This window comes from Pholis gunnellus, assembly GCF_910591455.1.
Source record: "Pholis gunnellus genome assembly, chromosome: 3".
NCBI lineage: Eukaryota > Metazoa > Chordata > Actinopteri > Perciformes > Pholidae > Pholis > Pholis gunnellus.
In genome coordinates this window covers 28,611,745-28,627,782 of record NC_136529.1, presented here as the reverse complement: position 1 = coordinate 28,627,782, position 16,038 = coordinate 28,611,745, and the positions used below count along the sequence as shown (strand labels likewise).

Below are 16,038 nucleotides of genomic sequence, written 5' to 3'. Positions count from 1 at the left end.
TTATGGTCTGTTTGACTCTAAATGGACCATCATTGACTAAATGAACATCATGCTGTAGTGAAGAAGACTTGAAACTAGAGATTGAGACCATAAACTCATGTTTACAATGTTTACTGAGGTAATAAATCAAGAGAGAAGTAGAGTCATTTTCTCATAGACTTCTATACAACCAGAGGAGTCGCCCCCTGGTGGACACTAGAGAGAATGCAGCTTTAACACATGAAGCTTTGGCTTCACTTTAATGAACCGGAGGTTGTCTCCTGATCTGAATGTAAATGATGTAATCCATGCAGCATTACTCGTACGTCTCCCCCGAAAAAACATCAGCCAATACTAATGATTGTAATTCAAAGGAGACAGCGCCGGCTCCAGAGACAAAAGTGCAATGGTGGAAATATGGAATGGTTAAGGTTGCTTTATATACATTAAGCATAGATACTGTAGACTCTTATTAAATGAACAACTAAAATATAAAGAGTTTAAATGTTCACTGCCACATTAAGAAACAACATATTGCTCCTCCTCCATCACAGCAACATTGCAGTTGCAGCTCGCCCGATATATACCGCGCGGAGTGATCCCTGTCTCCTGTGTAGACGATCTTCGGAGTCAGCCAGCTCCGCCGACACGTCCGACGGGATTCTCTGCCTGGAAACACGCAAACTAATCGGAACCGGCGGCCTGACGGAGACGGACGGGGGTCTCTGAGGATTAGGTGGGATACAATTAATTCATGTCACCGACAGCAGCTCACGCCTCTCTCTCTCTAAATATATATTTATATGTATTTATAGTGTAGGCGGAGCTCTTAGTGCTGTAAACATGTCAGCTCTCAGCGCTGAATGTTCACACTAACACACGTGAATAATACAATATATCAACAACAAAACAAACCTTATTGTGATGAGATATGGAATAGATTGCACTATAAAGTAGTTTGGTGCTGTTCCCCCATTGAAGGCTGCAGGTTTACATGCACTTTAAATCAGGTTTTATTACATAGTTCAGCTTTTCTGTCTCCCAGCTGATAACACGCTGTCCTGATTTAGTGATGCACATTCCCTTAAAGCGGAGGAAGAATAAACTCACTCCCACTTCCGGGGAATCAATAGTGCAGATAGGCTGTAATTAATCTGCTGGTGAGAGATTATTTGTCTTAATTAGTTCCCACTGGGGTGAACTCTATTCATGCCAAAAAGTGTTTTCATCAACTGCAGTGAAAGAGGAGCAATAAGGTGTGTGTGTGTGTGTGTGGGGGGGGGGGGGGGGGGGGGGGAGTGGTCTCCAGTGGGAATCGAACCAAAAACCCTGAGCTGTCAAGTCACACAAGCAAGGAGGGAAAGATGAGGACGAAGAAGCCTGCAGCTGCACACCGAGGATCACATGTTGAGTCCTTAAAAAGACAGATTAGGTTTAGTTAAGGGCAGCAGAGAGAGAGAGAGAGAGAGAGAGAGAACCAGAGAGAGACAGAGAGAGAGAGAGAGAGAGACAGACAGACAGAGAGAGAGAGCTATATTTAGCAGGAGAGGAAGTGAGGTGACTGCTCTGAATGCTGATGGAGATGCTCTTGGATTCATGAATGAAGCGTGTGTGTGTGTGTGTGTGTGTGTGTGTGTGTGTGTGTGTGTGTGTGTGTGTGTGTGTGTGGCTCAGATCAACGCGTAGTAAAGAGTGTTTAATGTTTCTTATCTTCTGTATTTGACCCCCCCTCCTCTGATGTCATATTGAGGTCTGGATTAAAAGTTGAAGCCTCGATCACCTTCCATGTGAACCTCATCACTCGTCAGCGCTCTGCGGTTCAGAGCCAAAGAACCTCAAAGTCGTGACACATCTGTGAATCCGTTAGTCTGTCGTCTTTACTGCCGGACATTATTCCACCCGCGCTGGTTATTTGTCCTTCTGTCACCGTGAAGCCTCCGTGTGAACATATTCAGCAGCATTTTGTTCCTGTTGTTGTTGCAGAAACGTCCCAGCAGCCTCTAGAGCCACGTGTCCTGGACCGTAGACTTCAAAGGATTCAGACGATGAATTCATTTGTTAAACTTGTCATATTACCAGAGACCATAAAGACACCACCTCTACATGAACCAGGCTCAGTGTAGTCCTGATCCTCTATATGAACCAGGCTCAGTGTAGTCCTGATCCTCTACATGAACCAGGCTCAGTGTAGTCCTGATCCTCTACACGAACCAGGCTCAGTGTAGTCCTGATCCTCTATATGAACCAGGCTCAGTGTAGTCCTGATCCTCTACATGAACCAGGCTCAGTGTAGTCCTGATCCTCTACACGAACCAGGCTCAGTGTAGTCCTGATCCTCTACATGAACCAGGCTCAGTGTAGTCCTGATCCTCTACATGAACCAGGCTCAGTGTAGTCCTGATCCTCTACATGAACCAGGCTCAGTATAGTCCTGATCCTCTACATGAACCGGTCTCAGTGTAGTCCTGATCCTCTACGTGAACCAGTCTCAGTGTAGTCCTGATCCTCTACATGAACCGGTCTCAGTGTAGTCCTGATCCTCTACATGAACCAGTCTCAGTGTAGTCCTGATCCTCTACATGAACCAGTCTCAGTGTAGTCCTGATCCTCTATATGAACCGGTCTCAGTGTAGTCCTGATCCTCTATGTGAACCAGGCTCAGTGTAGTCCTGATCCTCTATCAGACCTCCATCAGTAAAGAGACCATCAGAGAGAAGATGGTCTGTTTCTATAGAGTTATTCTTGATGCTCGTCATCGGAGCCACCGGGTCGGATTCTGGTGAAACCAGATGAACTCATGCGGGTTCACCAGAACCTCCTTCAGCTCAGAGTCCAGCAGAGACCGGTCCACCGTGGACAGACCCAGATCCTCCAGCAGAGACCTGGTCCAGCATGTATTACAGGCCACCGGGAAGCGGTTCATGCAAAGTGTTAATGACGATCCCATCAGCTGAACTGAGATGTGTTTGATTGGATTTTGACGAATCCTTCCTAGTTCTGGTCTCTGTGGTAGTTCTGGTCTCTGTGGTAGTTCTGGTCTCTTTGGTAGTTCTGGTCTCTGTGGTAGTTCTGGTCTCTTTGGTAGTTCTGGTCTCTGTGGTAGTTCTGGTCTCTGTGGTAGTTCTGGTCTCTTTGGTAGTTCTGGTCTCTTTGGTAGTTCTGGTCTCTGTGGTAGTTCTGGTCTCTGTGGTAGTTCTGGTCTCTGTGGTAGTTCTGGTCTCTTTGGTAGTTCTGGTCTCTGTGGTAGTTCTGGTCTCTGTGGTAGTTCTGGTCTCTGTGGTAGTTCTGGTCTCTCTTGTAGTTCTGGTCTCTTTAGTAGTTCTGGTCTCTTTGGTAGTTCTGGTCTCTTTGGTAGTTCTGGTCTCTGTGGTAGTTCTGGTCTCTTTAGTAGTTCTGGTCTCTTTAGTAGTTCTGGTCTCTTTGGTAGTTCTGGTCTCTGTGGTAGTTCTGGTCTCTTTGGTAGTTCTGGTCTCTGTGGTAGTTCTGGTCTCTGTGGTAGTTCTGGTCTCTTTGGTAGTTCTGGTCTCTGTGGTAGTTCTGGTCTCTGTGGTAGTTCTGGTCTCTGTGGTAGTTCTGGTCTCTTTGGTAGTTCTGGTCTCTGTGGTAGTTCTGGTCTCTTTGGTAGTTCTGGTCTCTGTGGTAGTTCTGGTCTCTGTGGTAGTTCTGGTCTCTTTGGTAGTTCTGGTCTCTGTGGTAGTTCTGGTCTCTGTGGTAGTTCTGGTCTCTTTAGTAGTTCTGGTCTCTGTGGTAGTTCTGGTCTCTGTGGTAGTTCTGGTCTCTCTTGTAGTTCTGGTCTCTTTAGTAGTTCTGGTCTCTTTGGTAGTTCTGGTCTCTGTGGTAGTTCTGGTCTCTGTGGTAGTTCTGGTCTCTGTGGTAACCGCCTATTTAAACCTCTAGCTGTGGTTCAGGTGACCTGCTGTGTCGGTGAGTCTGTGATGATGGGAGGAGATCAGAGCCACGAGACGACGTCTGAGGAGAAAGAAGAGGAACCTGAGAAACATCAAGAAGCTGCTGCTGGAGGTAAACTCACACAACTCATCAACATATAACCGCTTTACGTGATTAAGTTCATTTCACTTCATACTTTTGTTGTAATATTGTACTTTTTACTGCACCGCTGTAGTTACCTTTCAGATTAAGTTTAAATGTAATAATAGGTAATAAGATAATAAAATATGTTTTTAAAGATTAAATCAGTTTAATTTGACTGAAGTAGGATTTTGAATGCAGGATCTGAATATTTCTACTAAATTAACCTTCAACAAATGCAAGTTTGCAAAGACAAAGACGTCCGTTCAGACGTCATCCTAATTTCATCCTAATTTAAGATCTTCAGATCTCCGTTTGTGGCGGTGATAGTTTCAGGTGTGTTCTCACTTCCCAGAGATCCAAACTGTGGATTTATTCCAGGGATTGTCTCCACAGACATCCAGTTCTGAATACTGCAAATGTAAGAGCTTCCCTCAGAGGAGCATGAGCTCAATCAATACTAACAGACATTTATTTAACAGAAAATATTCCAGATTTCTACTTTAAGTGCAAACGAACCATCACTCACTGCGTCTTATTTCCTCCAGAGTGACTTGATGAGGTTTCAGAGAAGTCCTCTTCAACTCTTCATTGATCCTAGAACGAAACGTCACAAAGAAACAAAATGTCAAAAAGATAATATTGTTTTTGTTTAATGCCTTTCACGCCCACAGACGCACCTGGAGAGCTGCCCCAGTGCCTGATGGGAAACAGGAAGGTGGACAACATGTGTTTCATGATCGCGTGCACCAACTGGTACTGACCTGGTCCTGTTCAACGCGTTAGTGGAACAAGAGGATTTGAGATGTTTCTCCGGGGCCAGACGCTGCATTCAGGGACTGGATGAAATCCCACGTACTTACAGCATTCTTACACCAAATGTAAAAAATGTCAAATCGCCATTTTCCAGGTGTAACAAACGACATTTAACATGTTAATCAGTGATCTTTAGAGGTCTGGGTCGGTGGATGTTTGTCACCTTAGGTCGGAGCCAGGCTAGCTGTTTCCCCCTATTTCCAGTCTTTATGCTAAGCTAAGCTAACCTAAGCTAAGCGAAGTGGCTTCACATTTACTGTACAGACGAGAATTGTTTTAATGATCTCATCTAACTCTTGGAAAGAAAGCAACTAAGTTCATTTCACATAAAGTCAAACGTCGTGAAGACTTCTGTTCTAAGGAAAGAGAAAACACCTGAAGTACTCAGCTCATTCCTGCAGACGCTGACTCAGTGAGATAAATAACTCGTTCTGGGAATAAGGAGCACAAGAAACCTGCTGTGAGAGTCAGTCTCCTCTGAAGTGTCAATGACTGAATTAAACTGAGCAGGTAAATGCAAGTAAAGGTCAAAGTGAGGAACGCAGGTGAGATAAAGATTCACTGTTTATAAGAAACGGAGCGTTCCAGAACTTGTGCATCAGCGCTGAAGTAGTGCAATAAAGTTATGAACATAAAGTACAAAGTATGAAGTGTTGATACCTGATATCAGTAGAGATAGCAACATCAAGTGGAGTTGATGGTCAGAGAAGTTGACTGATCTTTGGTTGCTGAACGGTTTAAATTCCTCCACTGGCTGAATTAGTGAGAAGTGGCTCAGTTTGGCTCATTTACGTGATGCTCATGTTCATTTATGAGCATTGTTCCTTCTTAAATATAATAAACATTATTTCAACAGCAATGATAAAGATGTTTCATATTTCTTACATTTGTGTCTCATCACTTGTGTTTAAAAGGTGTTTAATGCACAATACATTTTTAAAAATTAATTTTAAAACTCAAAATTTCCCACCTCAACACACTGACTGTGTGGTCTAACAAGCATGTTGACTATTTCTGCAGAGCCTCAATTAGAAAAGTGTGTGTTGACATCTGCTTATGGTCGTCTTTATGACTCATTGCCACCATCTGACCTGCTTTGTGACAGACGTAGCACCTGAGAAGGTTTCACAGTTCAAAGACGACCCAAATGCAGATAAACAGAAAACATGACTCAGCTCCCTCTTCAGCACAACGCTGCACCGAACCGTCTGTCCAGCTCCCGCTGCATTTCACCTTCACTGGTGAACAAGACCCCGAGATACTTGCACTCCCTCACTTTCTCACTTACTCCCGACCTGGTTATCGTTTCGCAATTCCGAGGAGTCCAAAACCGGACGCTCTCTTCTCCTCGTGTGGAGGGGATTCGTATTTCTGCACCGGGAAATAAAAACGTCTCAGATTCAGTGTGAGGCTCATAGAGATAGATGGGCTCTGATCTTTAAGTTGACGTTTTATTCACACACATTAAAAGACTTTTACTGCACAAACTGCCCCTCTGCAACAATATTCCACGTTAGCCCTCTTTCTGCTATCGTTCCATCGTCCCCCATTCCCAGAATATTCACAGGATTTTACTGAGTTATATTCTAACACTTCTTTCAACCTGCATTCAAACCTTGAACACATCATAACTGTTACAACAGCCTACCTATCTACTATCAGTCCACATATCCAGCAATAAATCAGTACTTTGGACTGAGACACCCCTCACCTGACTCACCTGAGACAAAGCAGGAAACAGTTTGTCGTTCTTCCTCACTAAAGAGAGACACGCAGACTGAAAACAGACGATCAGATTCACCTTCAGAACAAACTAACAACTTCCTCTGAGTGAGTTCATCTACAGGAGAGAAAAGAGGAAAACTACAACACTGCTGCTTCAACCTGCTGACGCTCCACACACTGAATGTGAGTTTGACTAAAAACAGTGAAGTTAGTAGAGGAGGGAGGGGAGCCATGACTGATGTACTTTCTGTGTTTTCAGCTTCACTCAGAGACTAAATGGCTTCCAGATCAGAGGAGGATCGCTGCTGTCCGGTCTGTCATGAAGTCTTTAGAGATCCTGTTCTTCTGTCATGTAGCCACAGCTTCTGTAAAGACTGTCTGAAGAGCTGGTGGAGAGAGAAACCAACTCAGGAGTGTCCAGTTTGTAAGAGAAGATCTTCAAGGTCAAATCCACCTTTAAACCTGGTGTTAAAGAACCTGTGTGAGTCCTTCTTAGAGGAGAGAGATCAGAGAGCTTCAGAGCCTCTCTGCAGTCTGCACTCTGAGAAACTCAAACTCTTCTGTCTGGACCATCAGCAGCCAGTGTGTGTCGTCTGCAGAGATTCAGAGAAACACAGCGACCACAGATTCAGACCCATCGATGAAGCTGCTCGACAACACAAGAAGAACCTTCAGGAAGCTCTGGAGCCCTTAAAGGAGAAGTTAAAGGTTCATGAAGAAGTTAAAGTGAAGTCTGATCAAACAGCAGAACACATGAAGGTCCAGGCCCAACGCACAGAGAGGCAGATTAAGGAGCAGTTTAAGAAGCTTCACCAGTTTCTAGAGGAGGAAGAGGAGGCCAGGATGGCTGCACTGAGGAAGGAAGAGGAGCAGAAGAGTCAGATGATGAAGGAGAAGATGGAGGCTCTGAGCAGAGAGATAGCAGCTCTTTCAGACACAGTCAGAGCCACAGAGGACGAGCTGAGAGCTGAAGACGTCTCATTCCTGAACAACTACAAGGCTGCAGTGGAAAGAGTCCAGCAGCGCCCCCTGCTGGAGGATCCACAGCTGCTCTCAGGAGCTCTGATAGACGAGGCCAAACACCTGGGCAACCTGGCCTTCAACATCTGGAACAAGATGAAGGACATGGTCTCCTACACTCCTGTGATTCTGGACCCAAACACTGCTGGTCCAAGACTCATCCTGTCTGAAGATCTGACCAGTGTGAGACCAGGAGAGGAACAGCAGCTTCCTGATAATCCAGAGAGGATTGATGGAGAATGGTCTGTTCTGGGCTCTGAGGGATTTAACTCAGGGACTCACAGCTGGGATGTCCAGGTTGGAGACAGTACAGGCTGCTGTCTGGGTGTGTTAGCAGAGTCTGTCCAGAGGAAGGGAGACATAGAGTCTGGATTATGGATGATACAGTTCTATAATGATGAATACTCAGCATGGTCACTACCAGGTCCAGACACTGATCTCTTAGTGCAGAAGAAGCTCCAGAGGATCAGAGTGAATCTGGACTGGAACAGAGGAAAGCTGTCGTTCTCTGATCCTGATACTAACACACACATACACACCTTCACACACACTTTCACTGAGAGGATGTTTCCAATCATTAGCACTTTAGATGATAAACTGAATATGTTACCAATGAAGGTGTGTGTGACAGTGGAACAGAGCAGTTAGAGATATAGAGAACAGATATGTAATCATGATATTGTATATTTCTTCAAAGGGAACAGTCACTGAGTTTAACCTGTGTAGCTGCACCTATCCTGCTGCTGTTATAATCCAAAGACATGTTTATCTTTGTTTCATTATGGTTTTCATTTTAGCAAGTTCGACAATCTGCTTTGTTTTCTGTGTTTGAACTTTGTGACACTGTAATTCTTTGATGTGAAATTCTAACTCCCATCATCCCACTTGATTTCCTTTCACAGTAATTTACTGCTTATAGCTGACACATAACTGTACATTTGTATTACAGTAAGTAACTGTAATTCTAAAACTGCTGCCAGTAAAATATTGTTGTGTTTGAATTACAACAGTAAATTGCTGTAAGCTTTGATAACAGTAAGTCGCTGTACTCTTTTGATACAGTAGAGATACTGTAAATGTACATTAACTTCATTAATTTACTGCAATTTTACCATCAAACGTTTTACAGTCAAAATAAACATAATGCATTATAATCATTTTGATGACATTTTCATCTAAAGTAACTTAGATGAAAACCCAAAAATCAAGAAAGAATAATTGAAGTACATTGTCTTTATTAAATATGCTGAACAACTTCAAGTGCTACATTTCTTGTTTTGTTTGTGTGAAATGATTTCACTCAGTAGTCCTGATGTTTAAGTTTGGTTCGTTTCGTCTTTTGGTCATTTTGACTTTGACTTGTTTATTTTGTTCCACTCTGTGGAAGCTGATGGGATCCAAATAAAGAATAAAGATGCATTTTAACATTAACTGCATGTCTGAGCAGCTGATTATATTTCATTCTAGTTCAGATTATAAAGTTTACAAACATTCAAATACATTTTTAAATACATGAAATGTTAAAAATGTATACATAACGAAAAAAGAAATGAACAATTTGCTGTTGGTCAGGTGACATTTTACAAACAATAAGAAGAAGAAAGCACCAGGAGCAGCAGGACGAAACTAAATATAGATGATTCTTTGGTGACACGTATATAGCAGGAAAGGAGGACTACGGAGCATTTTAGGAATATTTGGAAAGAAAGCAACTAAGTGCATTTCACATAAAGTCAAACGTTGTGACGACTTCTGTTCTAAGGAAAGAGAAAACACCTGAAGTACTCAGCTCATTCCTGCAGACGCTGACTCAGTGAGATAAATAACTCGTTCTGGGAATAAGGAGCACAAGAAACCTGCTGTGAGAGTCAGTCTCCTCTGAAGTGTCAATGACTGAATTAAACTGAGCAGGTAAATGCAAGTAAAGGTCAAAGTGAGGAACGCAGGTGAGATAAAGATTCACTGTTTATAAGAAACGGAGCGTTCCAGAACTTGTGCATCAGCGCTGAAGTAGTGCAATAAAGTTATGAACATAAAGTACAAAGTATGAAGTGTTGATATCTGATATCAGTAGAGATAGCAACATCAAGTGGAGTTGATGGTCAGAGAAGTTGACTGATCTTTGGTTGCTGAACGCTTTAAATTCCTCCACTGGCTGAATTAGTGAGAAGTGACTCAGTTTGGCTCATTTACGTGATGCTCATGTTCATTTATGTGCATTGTTCCTTCTTAAATATAATAAACATTATTTCAACAGCAGTGATAAAGATGTTTCATATTTCTTACATTTTTGTCTCATCACTTGTGTTTAAAAGGTGTTTAATGCACAATACATTTACATTTTTACAAATTATTTTTAAAACTAAAAATTTCCCACCACAGCACACTGACTGTGTGGTCTAACAAGCATGTTGACTATTTCTGCAGAGCCTCAATTAGAAAAGTGTGTGTTGACATCTGCTTATGGTCGTCTTTATGACTCATTGCCACCATCTGACCTGCTTTGTGACAGACGTAGCACCTGAGAAGGTTTCACAGTTCAAAGACGACCCAAATGCAGATAAACAGAAAACATGACTCAGCTCCCTCTTCAGCACAACGCTGCACCGAACCGTCTGTCCAGCTCCCGCTGCATTTCACCTTCACTGGTGAACAAGACCCCGAGATACTTGCACTCCCTCACTCCCTCACTTTCTCACTTACTCCCGACCTGGTTATTGTTTTGCAATTCCGAGGAGCCCAAAACCGGACGCTCTCTTCTCCTCGTGTGGAGGGGATTCGTATTTCTGCACCGGGAAATAAAAACGTCTCAGATTCAGTGTGAGGCTCATAGAGATAGATGGGCTCTGATCTTTAAGTTGACGTATTATTCACACAAATTAAAAGACTTTTACTGCACATACTGCCCCTCTGCAACAATATTCCACGTTAGCCCTCTTTCTGCTATCGTTCCATCGTCCCCCATTCCCAGAATATTCACAGGATTTTACTGAGTTATATTCTAACACTTCTTTCAACCTGCATTCAAACCTTGAACACATCATAACTGTTACAACAGCCTGCTGCACTCTATCAGTCCACATATCCAGCAATGAATCAGCACTTTGGACTGAGACACACCTCAGTGTTACATGTGAACCAACAACATTCATCAGAGGAGGTGTGACAAAGCTCCACCCCTCACCTGACTCACCTGAGACAAAGCAGGAAACAGTTTGTCTTTCTTCCTCACTAAAGAGAGACACGCAGACTGAAAACAGACGATCAGATTCACCTTCAGCATTTTGGCCGTCGCCATCTTGCTTTTTTGCAACCAGAAGAGACAAGAGAGGGTGGAGCTAAATACAACCGTCGCTGAATAATATTTTTAGGACCAAAATATTAAATTAAAGAAACTGTGTGTTACAGCCTTAAGGGCATCTGTTGGGAATATAACACCATTAAGTATGTTTTCTTTAGTGTGTAATCACCTGAAGATAAGAATCATTGTGTCTTTGTTACCTCAGAATGAGCCAGACTTTTGAAAAGGGCTTTTTAAAATAGATAATTACAGTACGTCACAAAATACAACTGAGCTCCAATAAAACTTGCATCAATGAATCAGTACTTTGGACTGAGACACACCTCAGTGTTACATGTGAACCAACAACATTCATCAGAGGAGGAGTGACAAAGCTCCACCCCTCACCTGACTCACCTGAGACAAAGCAGGAAACAGTTTGTCTTTCTTCCTCACTAAAGAGAGACACGCAGACTGAAAGCAGACGATCAGATTCACCTTCAGAACAAACTAACAACTTCCTCTGAGTGAGTTCATCTACAGGAGAGAAAAGAGGAAAACTACAACACTGCTGCTTCAAGCTGCTGACGCTCCACACACTGAATGTGAGTTTGACTAAAAACAGTGAAGTTAGTAGAGGAGGGAGGGGAGCCATGACTGATGTACTTTCTGTGTTTTCAGCTTCACTCAGAGACTAAATGGCTTCCAGATCAGAGGAGGATCTCTGCTGTCCGGTCTGTCATGAAGTCTTTAGAGATCCTGTTCTTCTGTCATGTAGCCACAGCTTCTGTAAAGACTGTCTGAAGAGCTGGTGGAGAGAGAAACCAACTCAGGAGTGTCCAGTTTGTAAGAGAAGATCTTCAAAGGATCAACCTTGTAACCTGGCGTTAAAGAACCTGTGTGAGTCCTTCTTACTGGAGAGAGATCAGAGAGCTTCAGAGCCTCTCTGCAGTCTGCACTCTGAGAAACTCAAACTCTTCTGTCTGGACCATCAGCAGCCAGTTTGTGTCGTCTGCAGAGATTCAGAGAAACACAGCGACCACAGATTCAGACCCATCGATGAAGCTGCTCGACAACACAAGAAGAACCTTCAGGAAGCTCTGGAGCCCTTAAAGGAGAAGTTAAAGGTTTATGAAGAAGTTAAAGTGAAGTCTGATCAAACAGCAGAACACATGAAGGTCCAGGCCCGACGCACAGAGAGGCAGATTAAGGAGCAGTTTAAGAAGCTTCACCAGTTTCTAGAGGAGGAAGAGGAGGCCAGGATGGCTGCACTGAGGGAGGAAGAGGAGCAGAAGAGTCAGATGATGAAGGAGAAGATGGAGGCTCTGAGCAGAGAGATAGCAGCTCTTTCAGACACAGTCAGAGCCACAGAGGACGAGCTGAGAGCTGAAGACGTCTCATTCCTGAACAACTACAAGGCTGCAGTGGAAAGAGTCCAGCAGCGCCCCCTGCTGGAGGATCCACAGCTGCTCTCAGGAGCTCTGATAGACGAGGCCAAACACCTGGGCAACCTGACCTTCAACATCTGGAACAAGATGAAGGACATGGTCTCCTACACTCCTGTGGTTCTGGACCCAAACACTGCTCATCCAGAACTCATCCTGTCTGAAGATCTGACCAGTGTGAGACGAGGAGAGAGACAGAAGCTTCCTGATAATCCAGAGAGGTTTGATGTTTTGCCTTCTGTTCTGGGCTCTGAGGGATTTAACTCAGGGACTCACAGCTGGGATGTCCAGGTTGGAGACAGTAAACTCTGGTTACTGGGTGTGTTAGCAGAGTCTGTCCAGAGGAAGGGAGACATACTGTCTGGATTATGGACAATAGGGTTCTATGAAGATGAATACTCAGCATGGTCACCATCAGCTCCAGACACTTTTCTCAAAGTGCAGAAGAAGCTCCAGAGGATCAGAGTGAATCTGGACTGGAACAGAGGAAAGCTGTCGTTCTCTGATCCTGATACTAACACACACATACACACCTTCACACACACTTTCACTGAGAGGATGTTTCCATACATTTTCACTGCTGATAAACTGAATATGTTACCAATGAAGGTGTGTGTGACAGTGTGACAGAGCAGTTAGAGATATAGAGAACAGATATGTAATCATGATATTGTATATTTCTTCAAAGGGAACAGTCACTGAGTTTAACCTGTGTAGCTGCACATGTCCTGCTGCTGTCTCATTATTCCAAATATGTTTATTTGTGTTTCACTTATTTCTGTTATTGGTGTGAATGCTGGAAGCATTTATTGGAATTAACCGATGTTCTATATGGCAAAAAATATTTTATTATTTTCATTCCGCCACATTTATTGACATTCAACATAGAAACTCGATTCAAACATCAAAACCTTCGCCACGATTAGAAAAATACATTTACTACTTTTAGTATTTATACTTTTAATACATTCAGTAATATTCAATGGAGGAAATACTGAAACATTTCTAAAAGTTTCATGCATTATCTACTAACTCATACTTTCAGCCAGAGACTCTAAACATGTTTAAATGTTCCACATCTTTCATACATTATGGGTGTAATTCAACTTTAAAATCATATTGAAACATTTAATAATATTCAACCTTCTTTGAAGCTTAGTAATAATGTCCCTCTCAGATGTTTACATCGGTGTGTATTGGACAGAATGTTTAAAGCTAGAGTGGATGACGTCGCAGTGGAAAGGAAAATCTCTCGAAAAAAGTACGTTAAACTTATTTATTCCTACAAGTTTTACTCTTCATACATTATTTTAAGTCAAAATGTAGAATGAATTGTGGTCATGTGAGCCTGAAAGTGACAGGAACTCCAACCAGCTGCTGCTCAGCCATTCATGTTAGCGGAGACCAAAGAGACACGCACAACTTTCACATACAGTGTTCATCAGGGTTTTAATCTCTCACTGTATGAAATAAAAGCGAGTGTGAGAGGTGATTCTCAGCTTAAATTCTATGCAATGACCTGTCCGACCGAGGAGTCACTGACAGTTAATGTCGACACAGAAACCTTTTGATTTCTGCTGGACAGACATCAAATCATTTTGACAGTCTGCTTTTTGTTTCTATTGTTCTTTGCATATATAAAATGATTTTCACTTAATCTGTAATTTTAAGTTGTTGTTTATGATTTTGACTTGTGTGTGTGGATCAATGAAGACCAGCAACCACTTTATGGAAGCTGATGGGATACAAATACAGATTAAATAATCAATTTATCAATAACTGCATGTCTGAGGGGCCAATCATTGATCAGGTACAACAAACTTTATCTTAAATTCTGGTGTCAGTTTTCATACTTTCAAAACATTCAAATCAATGTTTATTATATGAAATGTATACAATATATACATATGGAATTATCTGAAATATTTGTACAATTTTCATTTGATCATTTAATATAATAAATAAAAAAAGATTCTGTTTGTAAAAGTGTTTCAGTCAGTTTCCATCAGTTGAGTTCTGCCAACTGCCTACAGTTTATCCCACAGCACCACTCCATCTTGTTATTAACTGCTCATTTTTTGTTGTGTTTCTGACATCTGTTGGATTGGACTAGTGGAACTATAAATTGTCTACAAAGGTTAAATATTAATTTAACTGACTTTGAGTCTGTCAACGATTTCGGTGACAGACCACAACGAGCGGCTTCATTTTCCTAATGTACAGTGTCATATTTCTTTGTAGTGACGGTGTACCAATACAATACTATGTAACATACAGAGCCATAGGTTTTGGTACAAGGGAATAAGATGTGAAGTTAGGGAATAATAAAGTAATAATATGAAGTCGCTCAAGCCGAGCAAGCTGTTTCCCTCTGTTTCCAGTCTTCATGCTAAGCTAAGATAGCCGGCCGCTGGCTTCATCATTACCGTACAGATGAGAGTCGTAGCCATTTGGATCTTCTCATCTAACTCTCAGCAAGAAAGCAAAAAAAGAAGAAACAAAGATGGAAAAAAGATTTATGAACTGAAGAGCCGATTAATGAAATGGTTGCAAGACGGCAACGAGTAGCAAAGGCGGTCACAGATCTACTGATATATGTAACACTTTAATATTTTGTTATCCAACTGACACACCTGATACAAAACCAGTTTTTAATGAAACCTCTCACAGTAAATAACACCTGCTAACCTAATCCATTAATCAAAACAACAAACACCTTGGGTTTGGGAAACATGCCCTTGTCATTACAATACTATACCCACACTGGAACCAAAATCATTGCCATCTGCCTTCTACTATCTGGAGACGAACACCAATGTCCAGGCCCAAAGTCAACATACCTGAACCTCTGAACACAAAATGCTGGCAAGGCCATCAACCACAGGAATGACAGCCCAGACTTAGAGAAAAGCATGTTTTACAGAGAAATTCATCTCACTGTTGGTGTTAACTAACCTTGCTGGTCATGTCTATTGTCCCTGTGCTTTGGAGAGACCCACATATCACCAGACACATCAGTCTACTGCTCTCAGCGTTTCCACTGGTGTCCCACAAGGATCCATATTGGGCCCAAAATGTTGATGATCCGTTAATGTTGCCATTTGTATGCCCCAAGATACTGACTCCCAATGAATGCTGATGACACTGTAATGTACAAAGCAAAACAACAAAACAAGTTGCCTCTATCTTAACCAATGCAACGGCCCATGTCACCAAATGGTTGAACCATTGTTGTCTTCAACTAAATGTTAGAAAGCTAGCAATACTGTTGAGCCACACATATTTGTACTTGGACAAAGCTTAGAAGTTGTCAAAGAACTGAAATATCTTTTTATATTTAAATCTTTCCTTCAAAACTTTAGGTTTGAGGGTTTGTAACAGGGTGAAGTACAACCAAGCAATTTTCAGATTAACCAGGAACTACATGTCAACTGAGGCTGCTGGAATGTACATCAATGCAATGATCATTTCACACCTATACTACTGTTTAACAAGCTGGTCGCAGACAAGTCGTTCAATCTTAAAGCCACTAGAATCATTATATCAACAAACCATGAAAACCCTTCATAAGAAACTTCATAGATTTCACCACTGTAACATACTAGAAAAATATAACCTTCTTAGCTGGGAAAACCTGCAAATATAATGTATGTCTCAATGTTCATGGCATGGCTCCTCCCCGACTCAGTTGCTTTGTTAGGCAACGAGTAAATACAAATCAGATCAGAAGAGGAGTCACAAGAA

The 16,038-nt window shown here is 42.2% G+C and overlaps 1 protein-coding gene and 1 long non-coding RNA gene across 2 annotated transcripts; both read left to right on the top strand.

The window, feature by feature from the left end:
- Window positions 1-597: 597 nt before the first annotated feature.
- LOC306694032 lies at window positions 598-5,634 on the top strand. Its single transcript, XR_013767035.1, has 3 exons — window positions 598-715; window positions 3,877-3,999; window positions 4,683-5,634. It is a non-coding gene; the product is annotated as an uncharacterized lncRNA (long non-coding RNA).
- Window positions 5,635-6,595: 961 nt separating this feature from the next.
- On the top strand, window positions 6,596-14,198 carry LOC306693946 (uncharacterized protein). The gene is given in 6 exon segments (XM_079156633.1): window positions 6,596-6,732; window positions 6,809-8,212; window positions 8,632-8,641; window positions 11,393-11,465; window positions 11,467-11,544; window positions 11,548-14,198. Coding segments are annotated over 5 exon segments (2,922 nt in total). The 5' UTR covers window positions 6,596-6,732; window positions 6,809-6,825; the 3' UTR covers window positions 12,922-14,198.
- The last annotated feature ends 1,840 nt before the right edge of the window (window positions 14,199-16,038 follow it).